Genomic DNA, 24844 nt, shown 5'->3' on the forward strand with positions numbered 1-24844 from the left:
ATGGTGATATTCTACTCGTGTTGCACAAGCCAGTTTTGTACAATGCAAAGCCTACGGGCGTCACCTACTTCAGGGGACCATCTGGTGACCAAAAGGAAAGCATCTCTCTGTATGAAGCAGCCCTTGCCTGGAAAGGCCTAGGCTCCATGGTGAGAACTATTCCTGGATCCCTTATCAAAACAGTCCACAATTTACCACCACACCTAACAAAGAGCCATATGTTAACACAAAAGCAGAGAGGAAGTGGCAGTCAGAATGTGCCCAGTATTCAAGGGACTCACTGCTCTGTGATGCTCTGATTTTAGGCTTCACTGAGGCCAAGAATTGATGCTTTTGAACTGTGGTGCTGGAGAAGACTCAAGAATCCCTTGGACTGCAAGGAGGTCAAACCAGTCAATCCTAAAGGAAATCAACTCTGAATATTCATTCGAAGGATCGATGCTGAAGCTCTAATACTTTGGCCACCTGCCTGATGTGAAGAGCCAACTCGTTGGGAAAAGACTCTGAAATTGGGAAAGACTGAAGGCAAGAGAAGTGCATGACAGAGGGCGAGATGGATGGCATCACTGACTCAGTGAGCTAATTTCAGGAGACAGTGAAGGACGGGGAAGGCTAGTATGCTGCAGTCCAGGGGGTTACCAAAATTCAGACACAACTGAGCGACCAAACAAGGCCTGGATAAATTCTTTCTAAATGCTTTCAAGAATGTCTGTCTCTAATTCTACACTCACAGGAAGCCTCCAGAACACAGCACCTCAGAGAAGTTGACACAAAGAGGAAGGAGCACCAATTGGCAAGCTTCAGCAGTGTGGTACTTAAGAGACTCAACCCTCACTGTATCGTAAGGGAAGTGCCATCCCGGTTTTTGCATGGTCAGTTTCTACTCTCTAGTGCGGGACAGCCTCATCATTTCAGGTGGGGGTACTGACAAAGCTGAGGATCAAGGTGGGGTCCACACTAAGTTAATGATGCTGGTCCAGGAGGCTAGCTGGCTCCATGGGACAACACTCTCTAGACTCAGGATAGTAAGTAAGTGTGGGCTCACCTGCCAACAGTAGGGAATGGCTACTAACAGAGTGTGATAAAACTCGTGAAGCTCAAGAGAAAACAAGTACCATGACTGAGTAGCAATGTCTGCAATAGATCAGGGGCAAGGAGGGGTGTAGACAGATGAGTGGGATGGGGTACCCACATAACAAGTAATGCGTTTCATCACTTTTAACAAGCACATCATCCCTACCCTCCCTTCTTCCATCTTTGAAATTGGGATGCCTCTTTTAATCACTGTGCCAGATTGTATTTCCAAAAATGAACACGATATTTCAGTCTCTCACACGTTCTTCCAGAATCTAGCCAAGCTCCCATCAGAAAGTGGAATGTATGTCCCCTCCCCATGCATTGGTGGGATGGTTGGAGGGAGTGGGTATGACTGCCTTAGCTGATATAATAGTGAGGTAAAAGTGATGCTGAGTGAATTATGAAGGTAGGCCATCAAAAACGTTATAGCTTCTACCTGGCCTTCTCTTTGGGGATGCTCATTCTTGGAAACCAGCCACTATGCTCTGAGGCAGCCTATGCCATAGGGAGAGGCCTCTGGTTCTCAGGCCTAGCTGAAGTCCCAGGGGACAGTCAGCACCACCTTCCTTGCAAGCCATCTGAGTGCTACCTTGAAAGCAGGTCCTCCAGCCTTGAACAAGACTGCCTGACGGACTCTGTGTGGAGCACAGATGAACCTCCCTGCTAAGCCCTGCCCGAACAACAGACCTTAAACACAGTAAATGATGTTGCTGTTTAAGATACCAAGGTTAGCAGTGGTTTGTTACACAGCAGTTAAGCCAGACAGCAATGGTAACAGTCGTCATGGCCTGCATGTGTACACCAAAACTTGCAGGATAAGTGTTAGTTAACTGAAGGAAAACCCTGAAGACAATAGAGAGCGTGTTTTAAAGAAACGTTGCATCATCAACGATGTTCATGATGGTATCCTTACAAACGACAATACTGGAAGGAGAAAAAGAATAGTGGATCAATTCAAAAAGTGACTCAGAAGGATCAGACTCTGAATAGGAAGAAATCTGAGGAATATCACACCAAATTTATTTTGAATATATTTTCCTTTTAAAGGACATACAAGAGTGACATATAATGAAAAAAACTATATCTAAATAAGTTTGAAAAAGCATTCAGTGAATATGAAAGAAACACTAAGTGATAAGGATGCATTGTATCGGTTTCATTGGCAACATTTTTCTTTCTCAGTGGCATAAGATAATCTTACGATCAAGGACATCTTAGGGCGTCCTTGGTGGCTCAGTAGTAAGGAATCCATCTGCCAAGGCAGGAGACACGAGCTTGATCCCTGGTCCAGGAAGATCCCACATGGTGTGGAGCAACCAAGCCCGAGAGCCACAACTATTTAGCCTGTGCTCTAAAGCCCAGGAACCAGAACTACCGAAGCCCACGTGCCCTGGAGCCCACAGTCTGCAACAAGAGAAGTCACCACGGTGAGAAGCCCGCACACCGCAACTACAGAGCAGCCCTCGCTCGCCACTAGAGAAAAGCCCGTGAGCGGTCAAGACCTAGCACAGTCAGAAGTGAATAAAGAAAATCTTAGAAGTGTTTTATCCCTCGACTTAAATCTAATTATACCACCAAGCATAAGTGTTCTAAGAAACTTCGCAAATTTTTCATTTTTTTCCTTTGAAAATTAAAAACAAAAACAAAACACAAAGATAGGCTTTTTAAAAGTTCAATTTTTTACTTTAATAATTACATCTGTAGCTTGGTTCTATAAACATTTAGGGAATTCAAACAAGTGACTTTCTAAGAACCCCTGAAACCACAAGAATTTTATGAATGTTTTAGGTGGTTCTGTCTCTTGAAGGGCACTGGGGAAACAAAGTGACGTAAGAGATACTTATTAATATGCATTTACAAAGCAAAAGAAGGGATGATGTTGGTTTTATTATTCCCATTAAAAGAATCAAAACTTCTACAGACTTCAAAAACAAAATTTATTCACAAAACATATTAAACAGTTTGACAAAAAACAAGACTACAAAAGCCCCACAGTCTTACACATCTCAACATCATCACAGTCAGCAGCTGAACAGTCTCCAGTATTCAACTTGTTTTTTAAGATTAAAAAAATGTTAGAAAAGTCTTTGTCAATCACAGCATTTCATTCTGAGTCAAATAGCTGAAAACTGATGACATGTCATTTTGGTATTTTATAGAGTAATGTTCTTTATGGAGATTTATTGACACCGAACTATCTCAAAGTATATTTATCTATGAAGGTTAATTCGCAATAGTCTTACCAAGGTAAACTATTTTAAAACAAATTTAATCACTACTACAAACCTGTGAAGACTAAAATGCAATACAACTGTAATTACAGAATATGAAACTCTCAGGACATAGAACAAATTTAAAATAATTAATTATAGAAAAGTTTCAACTTTTTATTAGAAATGGAGGGCAGAGGAACAGAATTGCCTCTGGAGACCTTGGCGCCCCATGTGCAACAGCAAACCACCACCCAGTCAGGACGCTGGTCAGGCCGTGTGACCTTTCATAGCCAGAGAGAGGCTGGCCCAGAGGTTTGTGTCTGACGCCTTTTCCCGTCAGTCAAATCGCACTTTGTTCAGTGAGGGTCAGAGGATCCCAGAACGTATTCTATATTCTCTGAGTATTTGCTTTGGAGGGTTTCAAGTCCAAAGATCAAATTTTGTGGAGTTTTGTAACGATCAGTACTCTCACCATTTGGTCAAATGAACTACAGATGCACAGACCCCTCTTATCTGGACTCCAGTCCAAACTTGAAATGGGCTGAGTAGACAACGTAACATTCTGCAGAAGGCTGACGGAACCTGCAACTCCCATCTCTACACCCTCGGAGTCTTTCTTTGATCGCTGAATCGGGTATTCGCTGAAAATAAGATCAAAGTGTAAGAGGAGATAGACCTTAGTATTTGTCATTTTATTCTTACACCTGTGCTCCAACAGCCATTTTTATTTTTCACTTGACTACTGGAACTGATAAATAAATACTAAGGCATCTTTCTTGGAGAAGGAAGTGAATACACACTCCGGTATTCTTGCCTGGAGAATTCCATGGACAGGGGGAGCCTGGCGGGTCTATCGTCCACGGGGTTGCAAAGAGTCAGACATGACTGTCTGACTAACACAAGGCATCTTTCTAATGTTGAGTTGTATTGCAATAAGGAGACAGTATTTCAACCTCAAGCCCAAACCCCACAAATCTCATAAAAAGCCATTATTTCTACTAAAAACGTTGAAACATCATTTCTGTTCAGCATGAGTATTTTTTATTTTACTATGAAAGTTCTAGATTGATCTAGCATCTTTAATAAATTGACCTGGTGCTCTTAATCATCTTTTACTATAATCCTCCTCTAGATGTGGATTGTTAGATGCCAGAAGTAACCTTTTGCCTTACAAGTAACATTTGCAGAACCTCATCTTAACACTTCCAGAAAGGGAAACTGATGCTGGTTTCTAAGCCCAATGCTCCTCCAAGCTGAAGGACCTTCTATGTATCATTTCTAAGGGAAAGTACTACTGGGAGGAGATTTTAGATCTGGACATCATTGCCTCAAAAAAAAAAAAAAAAAAAAAACCAGTGAGTTCCAGAACGTTTGATCTTCTATCAGCTAAGAATATAAAATCATAAGATAAAAAGAGATGAAGGTTAACAACTCATAAATACGATTTGGTCTAGATTTGAGAAAGTGAAAAATGAAACACCTGTCCCCCATGGAGATGTGTTCCTAGTGAAACACAGGGGTACTCCTCCAAAGGTCTTTTAAACCCTGTTAGGTATCAAACTATGATTACCTTTATTTCAAAAGTAGTAATAAAGGCCAAGACTTTAAGAGGCATGAACTAACTCAGAAGCAGAACAGAAACAAAGAAATGATAAGCAGATAACTGCCTATCCTTTCTTCCTCTCGGACCCTACACCTCCTTTTGATTTTTAAAAAGAATACAACATTCAGATGAATAGACAGATTACAGAACATTTTCCATGTCTCTTGGCAAATGCTGCAGCTGTTTAATATTTAAAGGATAATAAAGATCTTTTTTTTTTCTAAATCCCCCATAACACCTATTCAAGTTTTACAGTGAAAACTGATCAAGATGGCTGAGAATAGGATGTGGAGCTCACCTCTCTGCATAAACACATCAAAAACAGGAAAATTCTCACTGAAAACTAATTGGAAATTGGCACAAGGATTTCTGTACAACCAAGGCTATGAGGAGAAACACATGGAATTAGGAAGGGAAGAAAAGAAGAGTGATCAGGTCAAGACCTGGGCCCCTGGGAAGGGACTCAGAGGAAAAGGGAAGATACATAGCCAGACACCCATCCTGGGGAGTAGGTGATGAGAGCTACAGAGTGGGTGCCTCCAGGTCCTATGTTGGGGAGATAAGTCCCCTTGGCTGCTTGGAGGGCCACTGGGACTCACAGGAAGGCTGTAAGCTGGGCCCACCTCCCTGGCTTCTGTTCAGCAACCTGGGATCAGACCCCTACTCTAATAGCGCAATAATGGCCACTGAACAGAGGGGAGGTCCCACCACATCCCTGGCTCCAGCTTGAGCCCCTCCATCTCCAGCCACACCCTCTACCAGAGTAGTAGCTGCCAGCTACCTGGAGGAAAGATGCACTTGTGTCCACGCCAGACCCCACTCTCTCACCAAAGGCACTGGGCACACGCAGTCTCCCACATAAGAACCCCCTTTAAGACTTACATAGGTACAGAGGCAGAGAAAGTTTAGCAAAACAAAACTGCACTCAGTTGAAAGAGCCAGATAAAATCTCTGAAAAAGAATAATGAAACAGAAATAAACAATTTACAAGATAAATAATTTAAAGCACTGGTCAGAAAAGTGTTAACTGAATTAGGGGAAAATTCAGATGTATACAGTGAAAATTTTAACAAAGAACTAGAAAATATATAAAGATCATTAAGAACTCAATAGGTGGGAAAAAAATACTAAAAGGAACAAATAACAGACAGTGATACAGAAGAATATATAAACGACCTGGAAAACAGGATGATGAAAATCACCCAATCAGAGGAGCAAAAAGAAAAACAAATTTAAAAAAAATGAAAACAGTTTAAGAGATCTCTGGGATGACATTAAGTATACAAATATTTTAAAGGGAGTAAGAGAAAAACAGAAAGTCGCATACGAAGGAATCTCCAGGAGGCTATCAGCTCATTTTTCTGCAGAGACTTTGCAGGCCGGAAGGGAGTAGCATAATACACTCAGAATGCTGAAAGGGAAAAATCTGCAGCCCAGGTCGTGCTGCCTGGAAAGATTATCATTTAGAATAGAAGGAGACATAAAGCAACTTCTCAGACAAGCAGAAACTGGAAGAACTCATCGATGCGAAACCTACCCTAAAGGAGATGTTACAGGGTCTTCCCATGCGGAAAAGAAGAATCCACAGGAAAGGGGAAAGCCCGCTTGGGAAGGCAAATACATAGTAAGAGCAGACGTGCAAACACAACGACACGGTTTTCCCTGGAGGTCAGTCAGCATCTTCAAGCTCTGTTTCCCATCATAGTGACGTCACCTAAACTTGGGCAAGTCAATTATCAGGATCTAAAACTAAGAATTTCAGCCCCTTTCCTTTCCTCTAGAGGTACTGTTCTGATGACCGAATAATATTTCACAAAAACCTTCAAAGTCTTCCTACTAAAAAAAAAAAAAAAAAACCTAGCAAAAACCACAATTTCAAATTTATGAAATGAAGTGTTCATGAGCTACTCTGATGTATGGAACATACCACTAAAAAAAAATTTGTGTTAAAAGGTTTATATTGATATTTATAAAATATAAATAAGTATATTAGTAAAAAAAAATGTTTAGAAAAGTAGTTCTTATGTAATACCATGAAATTTAAAATCATATCAAAATGAACTAAATTAAAGGAGGAAAAACAGTTTAATCGAATCCTACTTTACGCCCACAAGTAACCTAAAACGGAGCACTGTGCACTGGGAGAGACTTACTACTTCCAGAGGTGCAGGCTGCCGGCGCCTCCCGCTGTCAGGAAGACCTCTCGGTTCTGTGGCAGGTGTCGGACCTGCCACACAGTAGATTTATGAGCCTGAACAGAACAAGAGGCACAAAAGCAGTGTATAAGTTTTTAGGATAAAGAAAGACTACCTACATAGAGAATAGACTTCTGGCTGCCAAGGGAGAGGAGGGGTGGAGGTGGGAAGGACTGGTAGTTTGGGATTAGCAGATGCAAACTATTATATACAGAATGGATAAACAACAAGCTCCTACTCTAACACAGGCAACTATATTCAATATCCTGTGACAAACCATATTGGAAAAGAATATGAAAAAGAATGGATATATGCATATAACTGAAACACTTTGCTGTAGAGCAGAAATTTATACAACATTATAAATCAACTATACTTCAATAAAATACAGTTCAATTACTGTTATAAAAGTAATTATTTTCTGGCATGTCTCTCTTTCTAAACTTTCTTATTTGTAAATTAAAAAAATTTTTTGGCTATACTGCATGACTTGTGGGATCTTAGTTCTCCAACCAGGGACTGAACTTGGGCCCTGGGCAGTGAAAGTACCAAGTCCCCTGGCACTTCTCTTTATAATGGCTTCAGAGATTTATAAGGGCCCATCAGAAATTAGTAAAAGAATCACTTTTCTTGTTTTATAAGGCAAAGTTCTGCTGGACTTAAGGAAAAAATTATCAGATTAAAAGTCTTAACATTTAGCTTCATAGTATCATACAAATTATGCAAATAGATTTTATAGATTTAAATATCTCTAGCTCACTCCAAGGAGAAAAAAATCCTCAAAATACAAAAAAAGACAAGTATTTTCTAAGGGGTAAAAAGGTTGGACTGAACTTTTTAACAACTTTACTTTTTTAAAGCAGTTTTATGTTCCCAATGAAACTCAGGGGAAAGTACCAAGAGTTTAATGTAAAGCTCCAGTCTTATCTGTAATTTACACCACTGGACTCGTCTAGTCTTCAAAACAAGGGTCATGAGGACTTACAGACGGTGTTTATGGTTATAACAAGCCTGGTCCTTTATCACTCATATTAAAGATAGAAATAGCAACTGGATGAATGTTAACAGCTTGTAAATCAATCCTTACGGTGCTACATTCACTATGGGGAACTTGAGAGAGGGAGGGGGGAGGGGGAGACAGGAGGATGGGGGAGGGGAAGACTGCTGCTTCGCAGAAGTAGTGAGACCAGCTAACTTGATTTAAGCCACACATAAGACATGTGCATTTCAGTTGATGATCAGTCGTGACATATGATTTTAATAGCCTTTTAAAAGAATCACCATTAGCAGAGAAAAACACATATCTCAAAATACACACTTTAAGTATGTGAGAGTACTCAAGTGACTAGGTTCAAGCTGTTAAACCTTAATTTGTTTTGTAGTTTGAACTTCTCTTTTTCTCCTGGAAGCTGATAAAAAGCAAAAAGTAAGAGGGGAAATGACTAAAATACACCAGTGTTTTATTTGACAGATTTAGCAATTACTGGATTAACTAAATGTAACAAAAAAGTTTTTTTTGGAGACACATTGTAATTTCCAGTTAAGGAGAAATGTGTTAAGGACTGTATTTGAAACAATTTAGTAAGTGCTTTAGGTTGCAGATGGGCTTCCCTCTTGGCTCAGCTGGTAAAGAAACCACCTGCAGTGAGGGAGACCTGGGTTCGATCCCTTTGTGGGGAAGATCCCCTGGAGAAGGGAAAGGCTACCCACTCCAGTATTCTGGCCTAGAGAATTTTATGGACTGTATAGTCCATGGGGTTGCAAAAAGTCAGACACGACTGAGTGACTTTTACTTCACTTATGTTGCAATAGATACTTAATATATCCTGGAATGACAAAGGCAAAACAAAATTACAGTGGATAGCTAGTTAAGATTGCAGTTCATTGAGCAGTAACAGTAATTTGTATGCAATAATAATTAGTTTAATAATATTAAGACAAAATATGAAGGTCTAAGAAGTACCACTGACCCCGTGATAGAGCGAAAAGGAGCATGAGAGTGAATTTTTATTTCCTGAGCAACTTACATAATTTAATATTATGGAAACTACATATCTGAGACTGATTTTTCTTTTCTTTTATACTCGAGGAAGCTCAGAATCACATTTCCCACTCATCTCTGGCAAATGATGGGATGTTTCAGCAGGAACTTTATGCCATCCCCTTACTCCAGATGGCAATTTCATTTTTTTAAACCAGTGCTTTCCACTTGCCCTGCTTTCTTCATCAAGTTTTCTAATGTTGTAATACCAAATGTTTCCCTCTAAGTTACCTCAAATACTATTTAGAACAAGACAAAGTATATATATGAGGCTTCTCTGGTGGCTCAGTGGTAAAGAATCCACCTGTAATTCGGGAGACGCGGGCTTGATCTCTGGGTTAGGAAGATCCCTGGAGGAGCCTGGTGGGCTACAGTCTGTCGGGTCGCAAAGAGTTGGACACAACTGTGCACACATGCATATGTGTTGATACATTTTTGAAAAGTATATAGTTAATACTATGTTAAGGTATGGATTGGGCTTCCACCGTGGCTCAGACGGTAAACAATCTGCCTGCAACGCAGGAGACTGGGCTTGATCCCTGGGTTGGGATACCGGCATATACCTAAAAGTATATAATTGGGTATTAATACAAGTGTATTTATTAGGAAACACCAGACTAAGTTTTGTTAACCAAATTCTTTTTTTTTCTTAATTAAAAAAAAATTCTGATAGTTGCTTTACAATGTTGTGTTAGTTTCTGCTGCACAATGTGAATCAGCCACACATATACCTATATACTCTCTTGGATTTCCTTCCCATTTATTGTTGACTAATTTCTTAAACCAGCTAGTTTCCTTGTGATTGCTCTTAAACTACAAAATAATAGTCATTACCAATGAAGGCCTTTATTATTAATATAATCAAGAAATATGAAACTGACAAACTTTAGGAAAGTATTCTTTGCACAGAATAACTTATCAAGATCCTATAAGAATATATTAAAAATAGCTCCCTTCATGCAAAAAACCTGGAAGGAACCTGGTGACTCATTCTATTTATTAGTCTAAAGCAAGCTATTAATATGAACATTCCTCTTCATAGAAAGATATTTCCCTCGTCTTTACCTTTTCTGAAACAGAAGCAAAACCTTTGGTTGGATGCTGTGTTCTCATGTCAAAAACATGAAACTTTCCTTCCAGAGATGTAGCTACTAACTTATTCATACTTATGTCTTTTCTGTCAAACTCCAAGCTACACACCTGAAAATAGAGAATATTTATGAGTGATGCTCCAATCATTATATCCAAGAGTTTCTTTCAAACCAAGTAAAACAACTGTAACATTATTGGCTTATGTGAAAGCACTTTAAAAAAAATCATTTTATCTTTTGAATCTGTATACCGAATACATGTAACTAGAAAATTTTCTTCTCGGTTAGTAAGGTCCCAAAATCATCTCAGGCACTGAGGTACATTTGGAAAGCCATACTTTAACATTTTACCATTATTACATAATGATTTTATAAAGTTAAGTCAAGGCTGACTAGAGGAAACAGGAAGGAACCACATTCTTCACTAAAGATGTACAACCCGGGAACCAAAAAACCTGCAAGTACCTGGGAGTCAATTACAGTCTTGGTCTTCCTGATATTACCAAAAAAGGGCCTGGTACCAGCTCACTTTAACATCACACTGCATAGCCCACAGGCATCTAGAGATGGGCTACAGGGGCGGTGACCCACCAGGCACTGTCACACCACACCTGGCTGTGTGTTCTTCTGAAGAGTGTCCCTGATTTTTAACCAGATCCTCAAAGGATTTCACAGACCCTAAAGGTTAAGAACCATCCATCCATAAAGGGGTTTTACTGAGACGAGTTATTAGGGGTGCTTTCCTTTTGTAGTTCAGAGGTACGTGGAAAAGACATTCAGAGAAACTGCAAAGAATGCAAATGCAGATTACCCCATTTTTTATATTTGTCTCCCACCGTAAGGACATATTTCTGAGATCAAACAGCTTGATGTCTCCGTTGTCATAGCCAGCACACACGACACGTTCCTCTTGATTATACGCATTGCCTGGAAATCAGGACATGACATTTCAGATCTTTTTAAATGCTGATTTGAAGGCTGCTTAAAAAACTTATGGACATCCGAAACTAACAACATTGTAAATCAACTATACTCCAATAAAAAACAAAACAATAATCTTACAAAACTACACAGGTAAGTTGTACCAAATCAAGTGAAGAAGTCACATTGGATAGAATCTCATTTTACTAATCCTACAGGACACCAAGATTATTAATTTAGTCTCTGATATTGTTTACCAAAAAAACTCTTTATTGAGATTCTGTGCTCAAGAGATATATGAAAGAAAGTGTTTACTGGATTTTAAATTGAAACCAAATATTCTTTCTATACTCTATTTGCAAAGACTAACAATTTAACATAGCAGGGTTTGGTAGAATAAATACAGTTACACTTCCAATGCTTTCTTTGCATGCAAATGGAAACTACTTTAAACTTATTTATTTTGCAAAATGTTGTTCTGGTGTTATCTGATGCTCACAATTGAAGTAAATCTACAACCTGCAGTTGAATTCACCTTGCTCGGATCCAGGAATTTTTTTGGATTACTCCCTCTTCTTATAAACTCCAGCCCTGCATTTCCACTGGAGGGTTCACTGAGATGACATGACAGCAGCTGAAACCTCTGATGTCTAAAACTGATGTCATCATCTTCCTTTAAAAACTATCATACACTCTGTGGAACTCCTTCAATATACATCATTCACTTCATAGTCAACCTCAAAATTCAGTCACTTTGGACATAATCCTTTCCCTTGTTCTTCATCTTCAAAAAAATTGCCAAAGTGTATTTATTTTGCCACATTATTTCTTTTTCTTTGCCACATTATTTCTGAATTCACTCCTCTGTTCCATTCTCACTGCTTCTTAACCCTACATGTTTCCTGGAATACTGCAAAGAGCTTCAGAGCTCACATTTCCTCTGCCACTCCTCCTGCCTACGCGGCCACAGTGTAAAGCTAAAGCTCTGATCATATCTCATCCTTGCAGAAGCCTGCGAAGGTTTACCACTACCTCCAGACCATCTAAACGCCTCTGGCTGTGGCCACGTGCCACCTTTAAGGCTAGTCCTACCTCCGTTCCTTCTACATACTCGAAATCTCCCAATTTCAGTGTTTCAAATCCTACATATCCTTGGACTGAGGTCAATATGTTCTTTTGGCTCCCTTGGGATTCCTTCTGTGTTGACCCATGCCTCTGTGACCTTTCATCACTCTGCCCTTGTACGAGTAATACAATTAATGTATCACTTTTTATACATTATAGCACCTTTTATACTTGTAGCACTTTTTATTAAAGTTACCAGCTTCTTTAAGTTAAAATAAGAATCTGCTTCGGATAAACGTCCTTTCTTTAATGTCCTATATTTAAAACTGCACTTACATCCCTTAGAACAATGATTAAAAAGCCTTTAATGGACCCAAAGTTAATTATTTTTTAATTATTTCATAAATTTTACATGATGATTCTAAACACTAATTCTGAAATTTCTTCCCAAGTGTACATGTTTTTGGCTTATATCATTACTTATACATATACACATAGTAATTATAATATATACACATAGAAATCTCCCAATTTCAGTGGTAATTTAGTTTTAAAAGTATATTAATAGAGGAACATGGTTATAAAATTTGTAAGATACAATTTTGTAATAGTATAACTATTTTTAGAAAATAAACACACACCGTGTAGAGCATAATGTGAGATTGGTTAGGTTACCATCTAAGGCTCTACTTAATTTCACTAATGGCATTGGGTTCTAAACTAGGTCAATATTACCAGGTTAAGCAAAAATAAATACTACTACTCCATATTTTTGAACACTTGATATCTAAGCACAAGTCTAAGCATTTTACGTGTATTAACTCTGAATCCTCATAACAAAACTATTAAGTAAATTCTATTATGACTTTCATTTTATAAATGAACCAAGCAAAAATCAGAGAAGCCTAATAACTTGCCCCAGGTTACAAAGCCAGTTAAGTAGCACAGTGAGAATTCAAACCCAGGCCCAATCACCATGTCTATTTGCCTCGATAAACTGCCAGACTAATGTACAGAAGAGATTCTAAACCGACTATCAGGACTTTCCTGAAGCACTGTGCTTTTTATAATCTGGCATTTCAGGTGTAAGAGTTCATTGGTAATTTACCAAATGCCACAGTCCAGCAGTCTCTCTTGTTTTCTCCCTGCACGGGTTCCATATTAGCAACAGGATCATCTTTCTGCCTTGGGTCCCACACCTTTACGGTTCCTGACAGAAAAAAAAAAAAAGGAGTTGGCAAAATTTAACAGTGAATGATGGCATTTCTTCTGTATTCTCTTCACATGGCTTCCTATGTACATGGAAGTATTATAGATGTTACAATATCTGAAAAACAGTCACGTTTTTCTGACTTGTTATTGGGCAAGTTGTACTTAATATAAGCTATAACCCACATGTTATACCATCTGACTTGATTTCCAATTAGCAGATACACAACAAAGCCAACAACTGTTCTTAAGTCATCAACAAGGTATGACTGATAAGGCAAACACAAATGTTACGTAAGTTAAACCATGCCTTACTTTCTTGATTTAAGACTAAAACAAATGTACTATTTATTTAGACTAAAGCAAGTATCATTTTAATGTTTTCTCCTTAATACCCATATAATCATTGGCATTTTTCTTATACATATCAGTTCAGTTCAGTTCAGTCGCTCAATCGTGCCCGACTCAGCAACCCCACGAACTGCAGCAAGCCAGGCCTCCCTGTCCATCACCAACTCCCGGACTTCACTCAAACTCATTTCCATCGAGTCAGTGATGCCATCCAGCCATCTCATCCTCTGTCGTCCCCTTCTCCTCCTGCCCCTAATCCCTCCCAGCATCAGAGTCTTTTCCAATGAGTCAACTCTTCGCATGAGGTAGCCAAAGTACTGGAGTTTCAGCTTTAGCATCATTCCCTCCAAAGAAATCCCAGGGCTGATCTCCTTCAGAACGGACTGGTTGGATCTCCTTGCAGTCCAAGTGACTCTCAAGAGTCTTCTCCAACACCACAGTTCAAAAGCATCAATTCTTCGGTGCTCAGCTTTCTTCACAGTCCAACTCTCACATCTTACACATATAAATAAACTAATTTTTACATCTATGATTTCTTATATGAGGCTTTAGAATACCATTTCATATACAATTTAGTTTAATTTCCCCGTGGCAGTAAAGAAGAGGGAAGAAGTTAATAAAAGTAACCAATAATTCTTCTCAATTTAACTCCCTCATTTTAATGCAAATTATGGGAAAACTAACTGGTGTCACCGATTTTGAGAAACACAAAGACATGTAATAAAATGGTTAAAAGGCAAGTACCCAAGTGAGAATGGAAAAAGGGTAAAAAAATCCATGAAAAGGATAATAAATGCAGGAAAACGGGGAGATATTTCACTAGATTTATGGCCAAGGATAAAGTTGGTCATTATAAAGGCTGCTTCAAGGAAAAATAAATTTCCTATATATGTGACAAGTTATTATAATTTCTCTATGCATCTCCCTGGTGGCTCAGTGGCAAAGAATCTGTCTGCCAGTGCAGGAGACACCTGGGTTGGGAAGACCCCCTGGAATAGGAAATGGCAACCCACTCCAGCATTTCTGCCTGAGAAATCTCATGGACTGAGGAGTCTGGTGGGCCACAGTCCACGGGAGTCACAGTCGGACATGCCTGAGCACGCATGTTATACATGACAGAACTCATAAAAATTGGTAACATTAAGTTTGTAACAATTAAATGAACAAAGGACATAAACAGACAACCTGCAAAGCAAAATTAACTAAAAAAACAAATACAGAGAGACGTTAATGCAAGTCAGGACAGGACAGCATTTTTATCTCTAAAATTAGGGGGAGAAAGGAATCAATTGCTGGTGGGTAGAATGGCAATCTACCTCGTCTACCATAGTTGATACGGTAAATAGGTACTTTGGGAAGTTTGACAAGTTTCTTAAGTGATAAAATATGATTATTCCAAAAGAGTTACATACATGATGATACTCATTTCATTGTCACTCTCCCAAAACAACAAATAAAACCTTCATGCAAATCAAATGCTCATTAACAGGGGCATCGCTAAGGAACTGTGATCCATTCGTAGGATGGAATACTATAAAGCATCAAAATGATAATTATGAAGACCACACCAAAACAGCAATATCATATGACAAAACACTAAATATAAGAAGATTAAGATACAAAATTGAGAAAACTGAATTCCCTGGCGGTCCAGTGGTTAGCACCCCCTACTTCCACTACTAAAGACACAGGTTCAATTTCTAGTCAGGGAACTAAGATTCCCCATGCTCTGGTGAAGCCAAAAAAAGACTAAGAAAGAACAAAACTCAATCATATTAACCCTGATAATACAGTGTTAATTAATAAATTGTATCTTAGGCTGGAAAGGAAAACCAACCTGATATTTATGCTAGTGTGGTAGACTGTAATTTTTCATTCTATATTCCAGACTTCTTCTACGATTGGAAAAAATAATTTGATTTCTAAAACACAGCTGCTCTTAAGAAACTGTTAGAAAATTAAATTCCACTTTTCTGTGAAAACAATTTCTTCATGGTCTTGAGCATTAAAAAAACCTAGCCAAACCAATAAATATACCAATCACTTAGGTCCCCCTCTGCAGCAACAAAAATTCTGACTCTGTTTTATTCACAACAGCTCAGGACCCCAAAAGGCCTGTCGCTTGTTAGTCACTGCGGGGGAAAAGCAGAGTTGGAGCTCCGGAAGCTTCCTGCAAAGCTCAGCGGAAAGACCACAGACTGCAGTGTTCAACCAGCTGTCAATATGACAATTTTCACAAGTACTAATTCTGCTTTTTAAAAAAAGAAAATGAAAAGCTGCCACCCACAGTATATCGTCAGCTACCTCAAAAATTTCTAGAGACTTTTTAAATCCTCAAGGTTCAGAGGAAACTATGGTTGTTAATAGCTGAACTAGCACAAGACTAAAATAGTAAGTGCTATGCCTCTATCTCGAAATCTCCCGAGAGCCTGAAACAATTGAGGGATGTACAATCAAACTTGCCCATCAAAAAAAACAGAGAGTTAGATTTAGGGGGTCAAGGATTAAGGAAGACTTCCACATAGAATATATTGTTGCACAGAGACTTAACTAAAAAAAAAAAAAGATTAATGTACACAGAATATTCTGACTTACCATCTCGGCTGCCAGTCACAATTTCAGGTGCCCCTTCCCCGATTCCAAGTCCACCAACACCATCTATAGTGTTTATAATTTCTTTATGGCCCTTTACAGAATACACTGGGACCTCTGGAGCTTCCAAATTCCTGAACAACAGAACACAGCTTCTTACTTACACATACCCCAAATGTTTAGTTCACTACTCAAATATAAGAATGCAGGCCATATTGAGATTTTGGATTAAAAAAAAAGGGTTTTTCAATTAAGGTAATTTATACATTTACTTCCAAATTTTCCTCCACACTTTAGCTTCTTTCAACGCCTCTGTGAGAGCTGTTATCACTCAACTTGGAATTCTAACTCCTGAGCCCACTTTACTCAATGATCCTCAAAGACGACTGATCCAGGACCTCTGCACATGAGTCCACCAGGGATGTTTCTTAAAAAAATACAGATTCACAGGCTCCTCCCCAGACATAATGAACAAGTATCTCTGGGGTGGAGCCCCAAACCTCCCAACTCTCTGAGGCTGATAATACTGCTTTAAATACAGAGTAAATTCAAAGTGATTTAGAATGTTTCCAAAGTGGGCCTTGGTAGTTTGATCTTGAGATCTTTTGAGAGATAAAACAGGAGTAGAGTTTGCTTTGTATACATTTCTTCCTTAATATTATTTTTTGAGTTCCACACTGATTTTCATCTAGTTACACTGTTCAGTTTGTCGTCATGCTGATTACAATAAATATTACAGGCAAACCAGCTGAAGTCTCTAATTCTAGGTTAGTTAAGTGAAGGGAGTACTGGAAAGCACCTGCTCTTGTGTGTGTCTGAATCTATGGCTGGGTGAGTGGCTCAAATAGGTTATGCGACTGAACTGAACTGAACTGAATACACCTTTCTCTTGTCTCTCTCTCTCCATTCCACACCCCTCCTTCTGCTTTTGTATTGGAGCCTCTATCCACATTCCTTTTCGGCAAGTCAGTTTTCAACAATACTTACACTTTTTGTATGAACTTAGCTCTTCATGACATGTAACCTCAACTTACTACTAGGCCTAGGTTTATCACTAAAATCTTGCAAATAAAATTTGAGAAGTTCATCTGGTGCAGAGGTGATGTTTATCTTTGTGGCATTAATTAGTCAAGAGACTAAAGAGGGCTGAGGTTCTGTTTAAAAGAACTGGTTTACTCTTTTCATAGACTTTGAAACATCCGTTCTTTTAACATGAAATTATGACTTACCAATTAAAATAAAACAGTAATACCTATACTAGGAAGCTCTGTTAGGAAGATAGTCAACTGTTATATTTGTTGCACACTTTTGTGCTGAAATGTATCTATTAAAAAAAAATAACACTCAGACTGGTCTCTTTCTCAAGTTCTTTGAAAGTATATGACACAGCAGGTAAAAATTAATGCATTCTGCAGTCTAGTAAATGCCAACTTAATTGCATGTGCGCTCAATCGCTCAGTCGTGTCCGACTCTTTGCAACCCTGTGGACTGTAGCCGGCCAGGCTCCTCTGTCCGTGGAATTTTCTAGGCAAGAAAACTGGAGGGGGTTGCCATTTCCTGCTCTAGGGGATCTCCACCCCGGGATCGAACCTGCATCTCTTGCATCTCCTGCACTGGCAAGAAGATTCTTTACCACTGCTCCACCTGGGAAAGCCTGCTAATTATCAACAAGTTAGAGCAAATGGAATTAAAATAGCTTCATTCTATGTTATACTATGATTCTAAGACCAATAAATATGCCAAAGTAATTCAGTTACAATCATCAAGGTAGGGAAGACAGTTCCTCTAGAACATTACTGTACACTTTCCATGATTAAGAGATAGTCTTAAAAAGCTTTTACAGAGGAATTTCGATTCAGTCAACTCTAAATATGAGGAAACAACTCTAGGTAAAACATGAAAATTAAAAGTATTTGGTACTATTGAGATTTTGCTTATTCAAAACAGGTTTGTCTTGATTTACTCAACAGATGTGTTCCTGAAAAGTTGTGCTCAGATGCAAGTTAAAGCATAAAAAGAAAAAAGTTTAGGGAGTTCTATGTTAAACAAATTAAAACATACAAAAATATATTATTGTGTAATGCCAAATATCTTCTTAAATGTAAACAACATCTAATATTTCAGTGTTATACATGAGCATTGTTATATACTGTATGGTGGAGAGAATAGCCTTTTATTACAAATATGGGTATTAAATGCTAGCACTAAACAGCATGTGTGGAAATAAATATTAATGTTATTTGAAAAAGCTAAAGAAAAATGTCAGTATTTTAAAATAGATTTGAAACGTGAAATCTAAAAAAAATATATTAAAAGGTAATTGTAATATCCTTATAAATAGTTAAAATTTAACAAAAAAAATCTTAGAATTCTTTCAGTGTAAGCGTTAACACAACTATCAAAGAAATTGCTTATGTCTTCACACTGATGAAATAACCTTACCATATATGAAGGTTTCCAGCAAAATCTCCAGTGGCTAGATATCTCTGCTGTAAAGATGTTGCGCCAAATGTTCCACATTTAATAGGTTTGGCCTTTTCAATCTTGACAGAAGAGAGGGAGAGAGGATACGTTATTTAGGTAAGCACCTATTTGTAATCCATATTTATGGCTCTATTATGGGAATTAAATAAGGCACACAATTTTAAAAAGCAATTAAAATGTTTTCTGATAAAAAATTATCATTCTTTTCCTTCAGTAATTTTTGTATAGTCTAAAAGTACAGGCGGGCTTCCCTGGTGACTTAGCTGACAAAGAATCCGCCTGTATGTAATGCAGCCATGAAATTAAAAGACACTTGCTCCTTGGGAGAAAAGCTATGACAAACCTAGACAGCGTATTAAAAAGCAGAGACGTTACTTTGCCAACAAAGGTCCGTCTAGTCAAGGCTACGGTTTTTCCAGTAGTTATGTATGGATGTGAGAATTGGACTATAAAGAAAGCTTAGCGCCAAATTGATGCTTTTGTACTGTGGTGTTGGAGAAGACTCTTGAGAGTCCCTTGGGCTGCAAGGAGATCCTATCCATCCTAAAGGAAATCAGTCTTGAATATTGATTGGAAAGGCCGATGCTGAAGCTGAAGCTCCAGTACTCTAGCCACCTGATGTGAAGAATTGACTCACTGGGAAAAGATCCTGACACTGGGAAAGATTGAACTCGGGAGGAGAAGGGGATGACAGAGGATGAGATGGTTGGATGGCATCACTGACTCGACGGACAGGAGTTTGAGCAAGCTCCAGAAGTTGCTGATGGACAGAGAAGCCTGGCGTGCTGCAGTCCATGGGGTTGCAAATACTTGGAAACAACTAAGTGACAGAGCTGAACTGAACTGAAAAGTACAGATCTTGGGAGATTTTGCAAGTTTGGTTCTAGACGACCAAAATAAAGCAAATATTTGCAAAAAACTGAGTCAGGTGAATTTTTGTTTCTCAGTTTATGTAAAAGTTATGTTTATACTATCCTGTAGCCTATTAAGTATGCAAATCATCATGTCTAAAAGACAATGTACATACTTTAATTAAGAAATATACTATAGCCAAAAAATTGCTAACTGCTTTGATCATCCATGAAAAGAAACTCCTTATCCATTACTGTTTTCTCATGAGACTGCGGCAATTCAATCACATCTTCAGGCTCCACTTCTAATTCTAGTTTTCTTGCTGTGTCCACCGCAACTTCAGTTACTTCCTCCACTGAAGTCCTGAACCCCTCAGGTCATCCATGAGGTCTGGATCAACTTCTTCCAAATTCCTATTCATGATGATATTTTGACCTCCTTCCATGAATCACCAACGTTGTTAATGGCATCTAGAATGGTGAATCCTTTCCAGAAAGTTTTCAATTTACTTTGTCCAGATCCATCAGAGGAATCACTTTCTTTGGCAGCTGCAGCCTTAAGAAATGTATTTCTTAAATAATAAGACTTGAAAGTTGACATTTCTCCTTGATCCATGGGCTGCAGAATGGATGCTTGTGCTAGCAAGCATGAAATCAATATGAATCTTATGGGTACATCTTCATCAGAGCTCTTGGGTAAGCAGGTATATTGTCAGTGAGCAGCAATATTTTGAAAGGCCTTTTTTCTCCTGAGTAGTAGCTCTCAACAGTGGGCCTAAAATATTCAACAGTTTGTTGTATAACAGATGTGCTGTTATCAAAGCTTTATTGTTCCATTTATAGAACACAGCCAGAATACTTAGCATAACTCTTAAAGGAACCAGACTTTCAGAATAGTCAATGAGCACTGGTTTAAAATTCAAGTCACCAGCTGTATTAGCCCCTAACAAGAAAGTCAGCCTGTCCTTTGACTCGAGGTATTGGCTTCTCCTCTCTTGCTATGCAAGTCCTAAATGGCATCTTCTTCTAACAGAAGGCTGTTTCATCTACACCAAAAATCTGTTGTGCAGTGTAGCCTCCTTCATAAATTATCTTAGTAGGTCTGCATAACTTGCTGCAGCTTCTGCAGCACCTGCTACTTCATCTTGTACTTCTATGTTAAGGAGACGGCTTCTTTCCTTAAACCATATGAACCAACCTCTGCTAACTGCCAACTTACCTTCTGCTGCTTCCTCGCCTCTCTCAGCCTTCAAAGAATTGAAGAGAGTTAGGGCCTTCGCTCTGGATTAGAACATTCATACCTTGGCTAGAAGAAGGACATTCACACCTTGGCTACTATTTGATGCAAGATGCCTAACTTTTGGCCCATCTAGGGTTTCAACATGCCTTCCTTGTTAAATGTAAACATTCTTGGTTTTTTATTTAAAGTGAGAGACCTGTGACTCTTCCTTAGAGGCCACTGTAGGGCTCATTTCAATATTGTTGTGTCTCAGGGAATAGGGAGCCCTGAAGAGAGGAACAGGGTTGGAGAAAAGTCAGCAAGTGAAGCAGTCAGAACACATTCAACATTTACCAATTAAGTTTGCAGTCTTGTCAGGGTGATGGCATCCCAAAACAATTTCAACATCATCGTCAAAGGTCACTGACCAGAGATCACCAAAACAAATATACTACAAGAATTACCGAAACATGACACAGAGACACAAAGCAAGCAAGTGCTGGTGGAAAAACAGTGCTGACAGACTTGGTCAGCACAGGGTTACCAAAATCCTTCAATTTGTAAAAGATTCAGTCTCTGCGATTTCAATAAAGAGAAGCACAATAAAAGGAGGTATGCTTGTATGTCAAATGAATGAGTTTTGCCTTTCTTCTCATCTCGCTAATAAGACATTAAAATGCTGATACCTCTAATATCTCCACTGGTTTGCAAATATGCAGATTTCAGCCTTTAATGTGGAATTCTTTAAGAGCCTCAAAGAAAAAGGATATCATGAAGATATCACTCTTCCAGGTGACAACAGGAAAAAAACTCACTTATGTGTCTTGTATAGCTTTCCCTGCAGAATCCTATAAACTGAGAATGGCTATGTCTGATTCCCTCTTGGACAGTTTCAGTGCAAAGAGATGTGTACACCTGTGTGCACCAAAGGCACAGCTGTTAGCATGGATTAGCCAATGTTTTGACATTGCTTTAATTTAAAACTGTTGGGAATTCCATGGAAATCCAGTGATTAGGACTCCGAGCTTTCACTGCCAAAGGCCTGGGTTCGATCCCTGCTTGGAGGACTAAAATTCCACAGCCACTCGGCCAAATAAATAAATGTAAATAAAAGTAAAAGACTATTGTTCTAAGTTTATATATAACAGTTGATCCTTGAACAGCACAGGAGTTAATCCACATGTAACTTAAAATCAGCTCTCTATTTCCAAGACTCCTCTGCATTCGTGGATTCAACCAACCATGGGCCATGTAGTAATGTAGTATTAACTCTTGAAAAATACCCAGGTATAAGTGACCCATGAAGTTCAAACCTATGCTATACAAAGGTCAATTGCAGTCACATCAGTAAAACAGCCACATGCAAACTCCACCTGCTGATATCCATCTTGGAGTCTACCTGTCCAGCTGCCTTGGCCCCTGGAAACTCTAGAGGACACGGAATTGAGGTTCTATGGGGTCACAAACAGTTGGACATGACTGAGTGTCTGGTGCACACACATATATACACACATCCACACATCACACTCTAGCTGCAGAACAGCACCTTCTATTTATTGTCAGCTCAACAGGGCAAGACTATTTCTTTTATTTAGTCGTCTCTTGCAATCTTTAACTTTTTTCTTTTCTGAATTTTTACTACAGTTGATTTACAATGTTATGTTTACATATTCATTTTTAATTTTTGGTCATACCCTGCAGCATGTGGCATCCCAGTTCCCAGACCAGGGATCAAACCCACACCCGCTGCATTGGAAGGTAGAGTCTTAACTATGGGACTGCCAGGGAAGTTTCCTTTTTTTTTTTCTTTTATTCTCAATAAAAATAGTACCTGTTCCCTATAAAGATACAAACAAAACCAAAGACCTAAAGGGTGAAAAGTAAGTTTCCCTTTGACATTCCCCAGAAGTAATCCCCATTCTCTTAGACCCTTTGCTACCTATTTACAACTACATATAGATTTGGTTTAATACAGAGAGCATCATAATATCAATATATTGTCCATTGACTTGATTTTTTTTCACTTAGAGAAATATCTGTGTGAATTTTTTTCCCTCCACAGAGTTCCCCAGTTTCTAGGGCACTTCCCCTATAATCTTTGAGTTGCTGGGCCAATCTTCAACCCTACTACTAGGGTTGGCCTGTTTCATATACTTTGTGAAAACAATTTTCCTACCACTTTCAATGTTTGGTTGGGTATTTCCACATAGGGTATATGTAGCAATTTTCAAAGAAGAAAATAAAATTCATTTAACACAAACTATAACTGAACTTCTCTTTCATGATTCAAAAGAAATCATCATATGCTCCGTGGCTTTGGAAACTCCTAGTCTGCTGAACTTTCTGCTTGGGATCTGGACGAACTAGCAGTTACTAGGTAGCCTGGCCTAAAATAAAGCTGGGACTCTTTGGAACTGTCCAGGACCTTTTGATTAAATTTTGTTTAACCAGATGCCTACAATAACATGTGGAGAAGGAAATGGCAATCCACTCCAGTACTACTGCCTGGAGAATCCCATGGACAGAGAAGCCTGGTAGGCTACAGTCCATGGGGTCACAAAGAGTTGGACATGACTGAGTGACTTTACTTTCCTTTCACTTTACAATAACACGGTGGTAAAAGACTGTATTGGTGAGAACAGAACACGGAATGTCAACTTTCTCTCCTTTTTAATACCCTGGTGATCTGAGACAGCACCAGTTATATCTGACATCAGAAAACTGATAGTCATCTATTTCAGCTATTTTTCCGATTTTATGGAAAACGTACCTTACAATGGGACACCATGGAGGATCAAAATTTTGTGAATAAAGCAGTTTCCAATTCTAAATCATTTACATCCTCCCCACCATCCCCTTCCCCCAAATAAAATACCTGAAACAATATGTTAATATGGATATAGTTAATCACTCAACTAATTAATCATTATAGCTAATCACCTAATCACACTATTAGAACACAATTTCTATAGCTAAACTAATTCAGACTTCCAACTTGGACCAACTGAAGAAACAGCTCCCCACTCCTTCCTTCCACTTGTCTCACACAGGGCCTGGGTCTCCCCCAACTCCAGGTCACCGCTAATGACTCCCTCAGTCTAAGGCAGAGGATGCGAACAGGCCTCTCAGGTCAGAAACAGGTGGGCCCTGAGGGACAGGAATATGCTTCCAGGGTCTTGGGTATTAAGAACTACAGTGTCAGGAAGCATTTCACAGGAGGCCTCCTGTGTGCTGTTTTGGATCTGTCAGGAATTCTCTGTTCCTTATTAATCACTGAGTATTCAGGAATTAAGAGGAGAGCATTTCCTTCGTTAGTTTTCCTATACGGTGATAAGCACCCTCTTCCTTCTTGTGAACCATATGGTAAAAGTGATTGTTTACAACTCTCTCTCTCTTTAATATGGATCGCCTATGTTTTGTAAGTCTGGAATTTTAATATTTATCTTTGCTGAGAATAACTACCTTGTAAGACAGTATATATGCCCACATCATGTTGATTGAAACAGGTTTGCTCCATCAGAGCTCTGGTTCCCGTGTCTTTCTTTCTCTACCTCTCTCTCTTTTTCAGGCTGATCCCCTGGAGCACAGAGGCTCTCTGAGTTCATTTTCCTGCCCGGGCTTCTAAGACCCTCTCTGCCTTCTCCCCATCGAGAGGGCGCCTGAGGCCTTCTTGAACAGAGTAGCCCCATGCAGGGGCTTTATTGGCTTCCTGCGTAAACCAAGGAATATCAGCCTCTTTCTCTCTCCTTTACTTTCTTATTGGTCGACTCCGGACCACCAGGTTCCGGTCCATTAAAGGACCTCAGCACTACAGGAGGGCTTGCACCGTATATTGATATAACTCTCTGGGAAAATTCTTCCCCAAATAGCCTTGGGAAGACTGGTCACCCACTGTCTTCTCTTCCACCACCTAAAGATTCTGTTTCCCATAA

The 24844-nt window shown here is 39.0% G+C and overlaps 1 protein-coding gene across 1 annotated transcript in view; it reads right to left on the reverse strand.

Annotated features, from left to right (window-relative positions):
* WDR92 (WD repeat domain 92) overlaps nt 2946-24844 on the reverse strand; it is a 30900-nt gene continuing 9001 nt past the window's right edge. The window contains exons 2-8 of the mRNA XM_005686812.3: nt 18801-18901; nt 16362-16492; nt 13315-13416; nt 11032-11147; nt 10195-10329; nt 7047-7144; nt 2946-3931 (exon numbers count right to left, since the gene is read on the reverse strand). Of these exons, the coding sequence (XP_005686869.2) occupies nt 3724-3931; nt 7047-7144; nt 10195-10329; nt 11032-11147; nt 13315-13416; nt 16362-16492; nt 18801-18901 (891 nt within the window). The 3' untranslated portion in view covers nt 2946-3723. The remainder of the gene's footprint in view (nt 3932-7046; nt 7145-10194; nt 10330-11031; nt 11148-13314; nt 13417-16361; nt 16493-18800; nt 18902-24844) is intronic.

The sequence above is a fragment of the Capra hircus genome, chromosome 11 (genome assembly GCF_001704415.2).
Source record: "Capra hircus breed San Clemente chromosome 11, ASM170441v1, whole genome shotgun sequence".
Lineage (NCBI taxonomy): Eukaryota > Metazoa > Chordata > Mammalia > Artiodactyla > Bovidae > Capra > Capra hircus.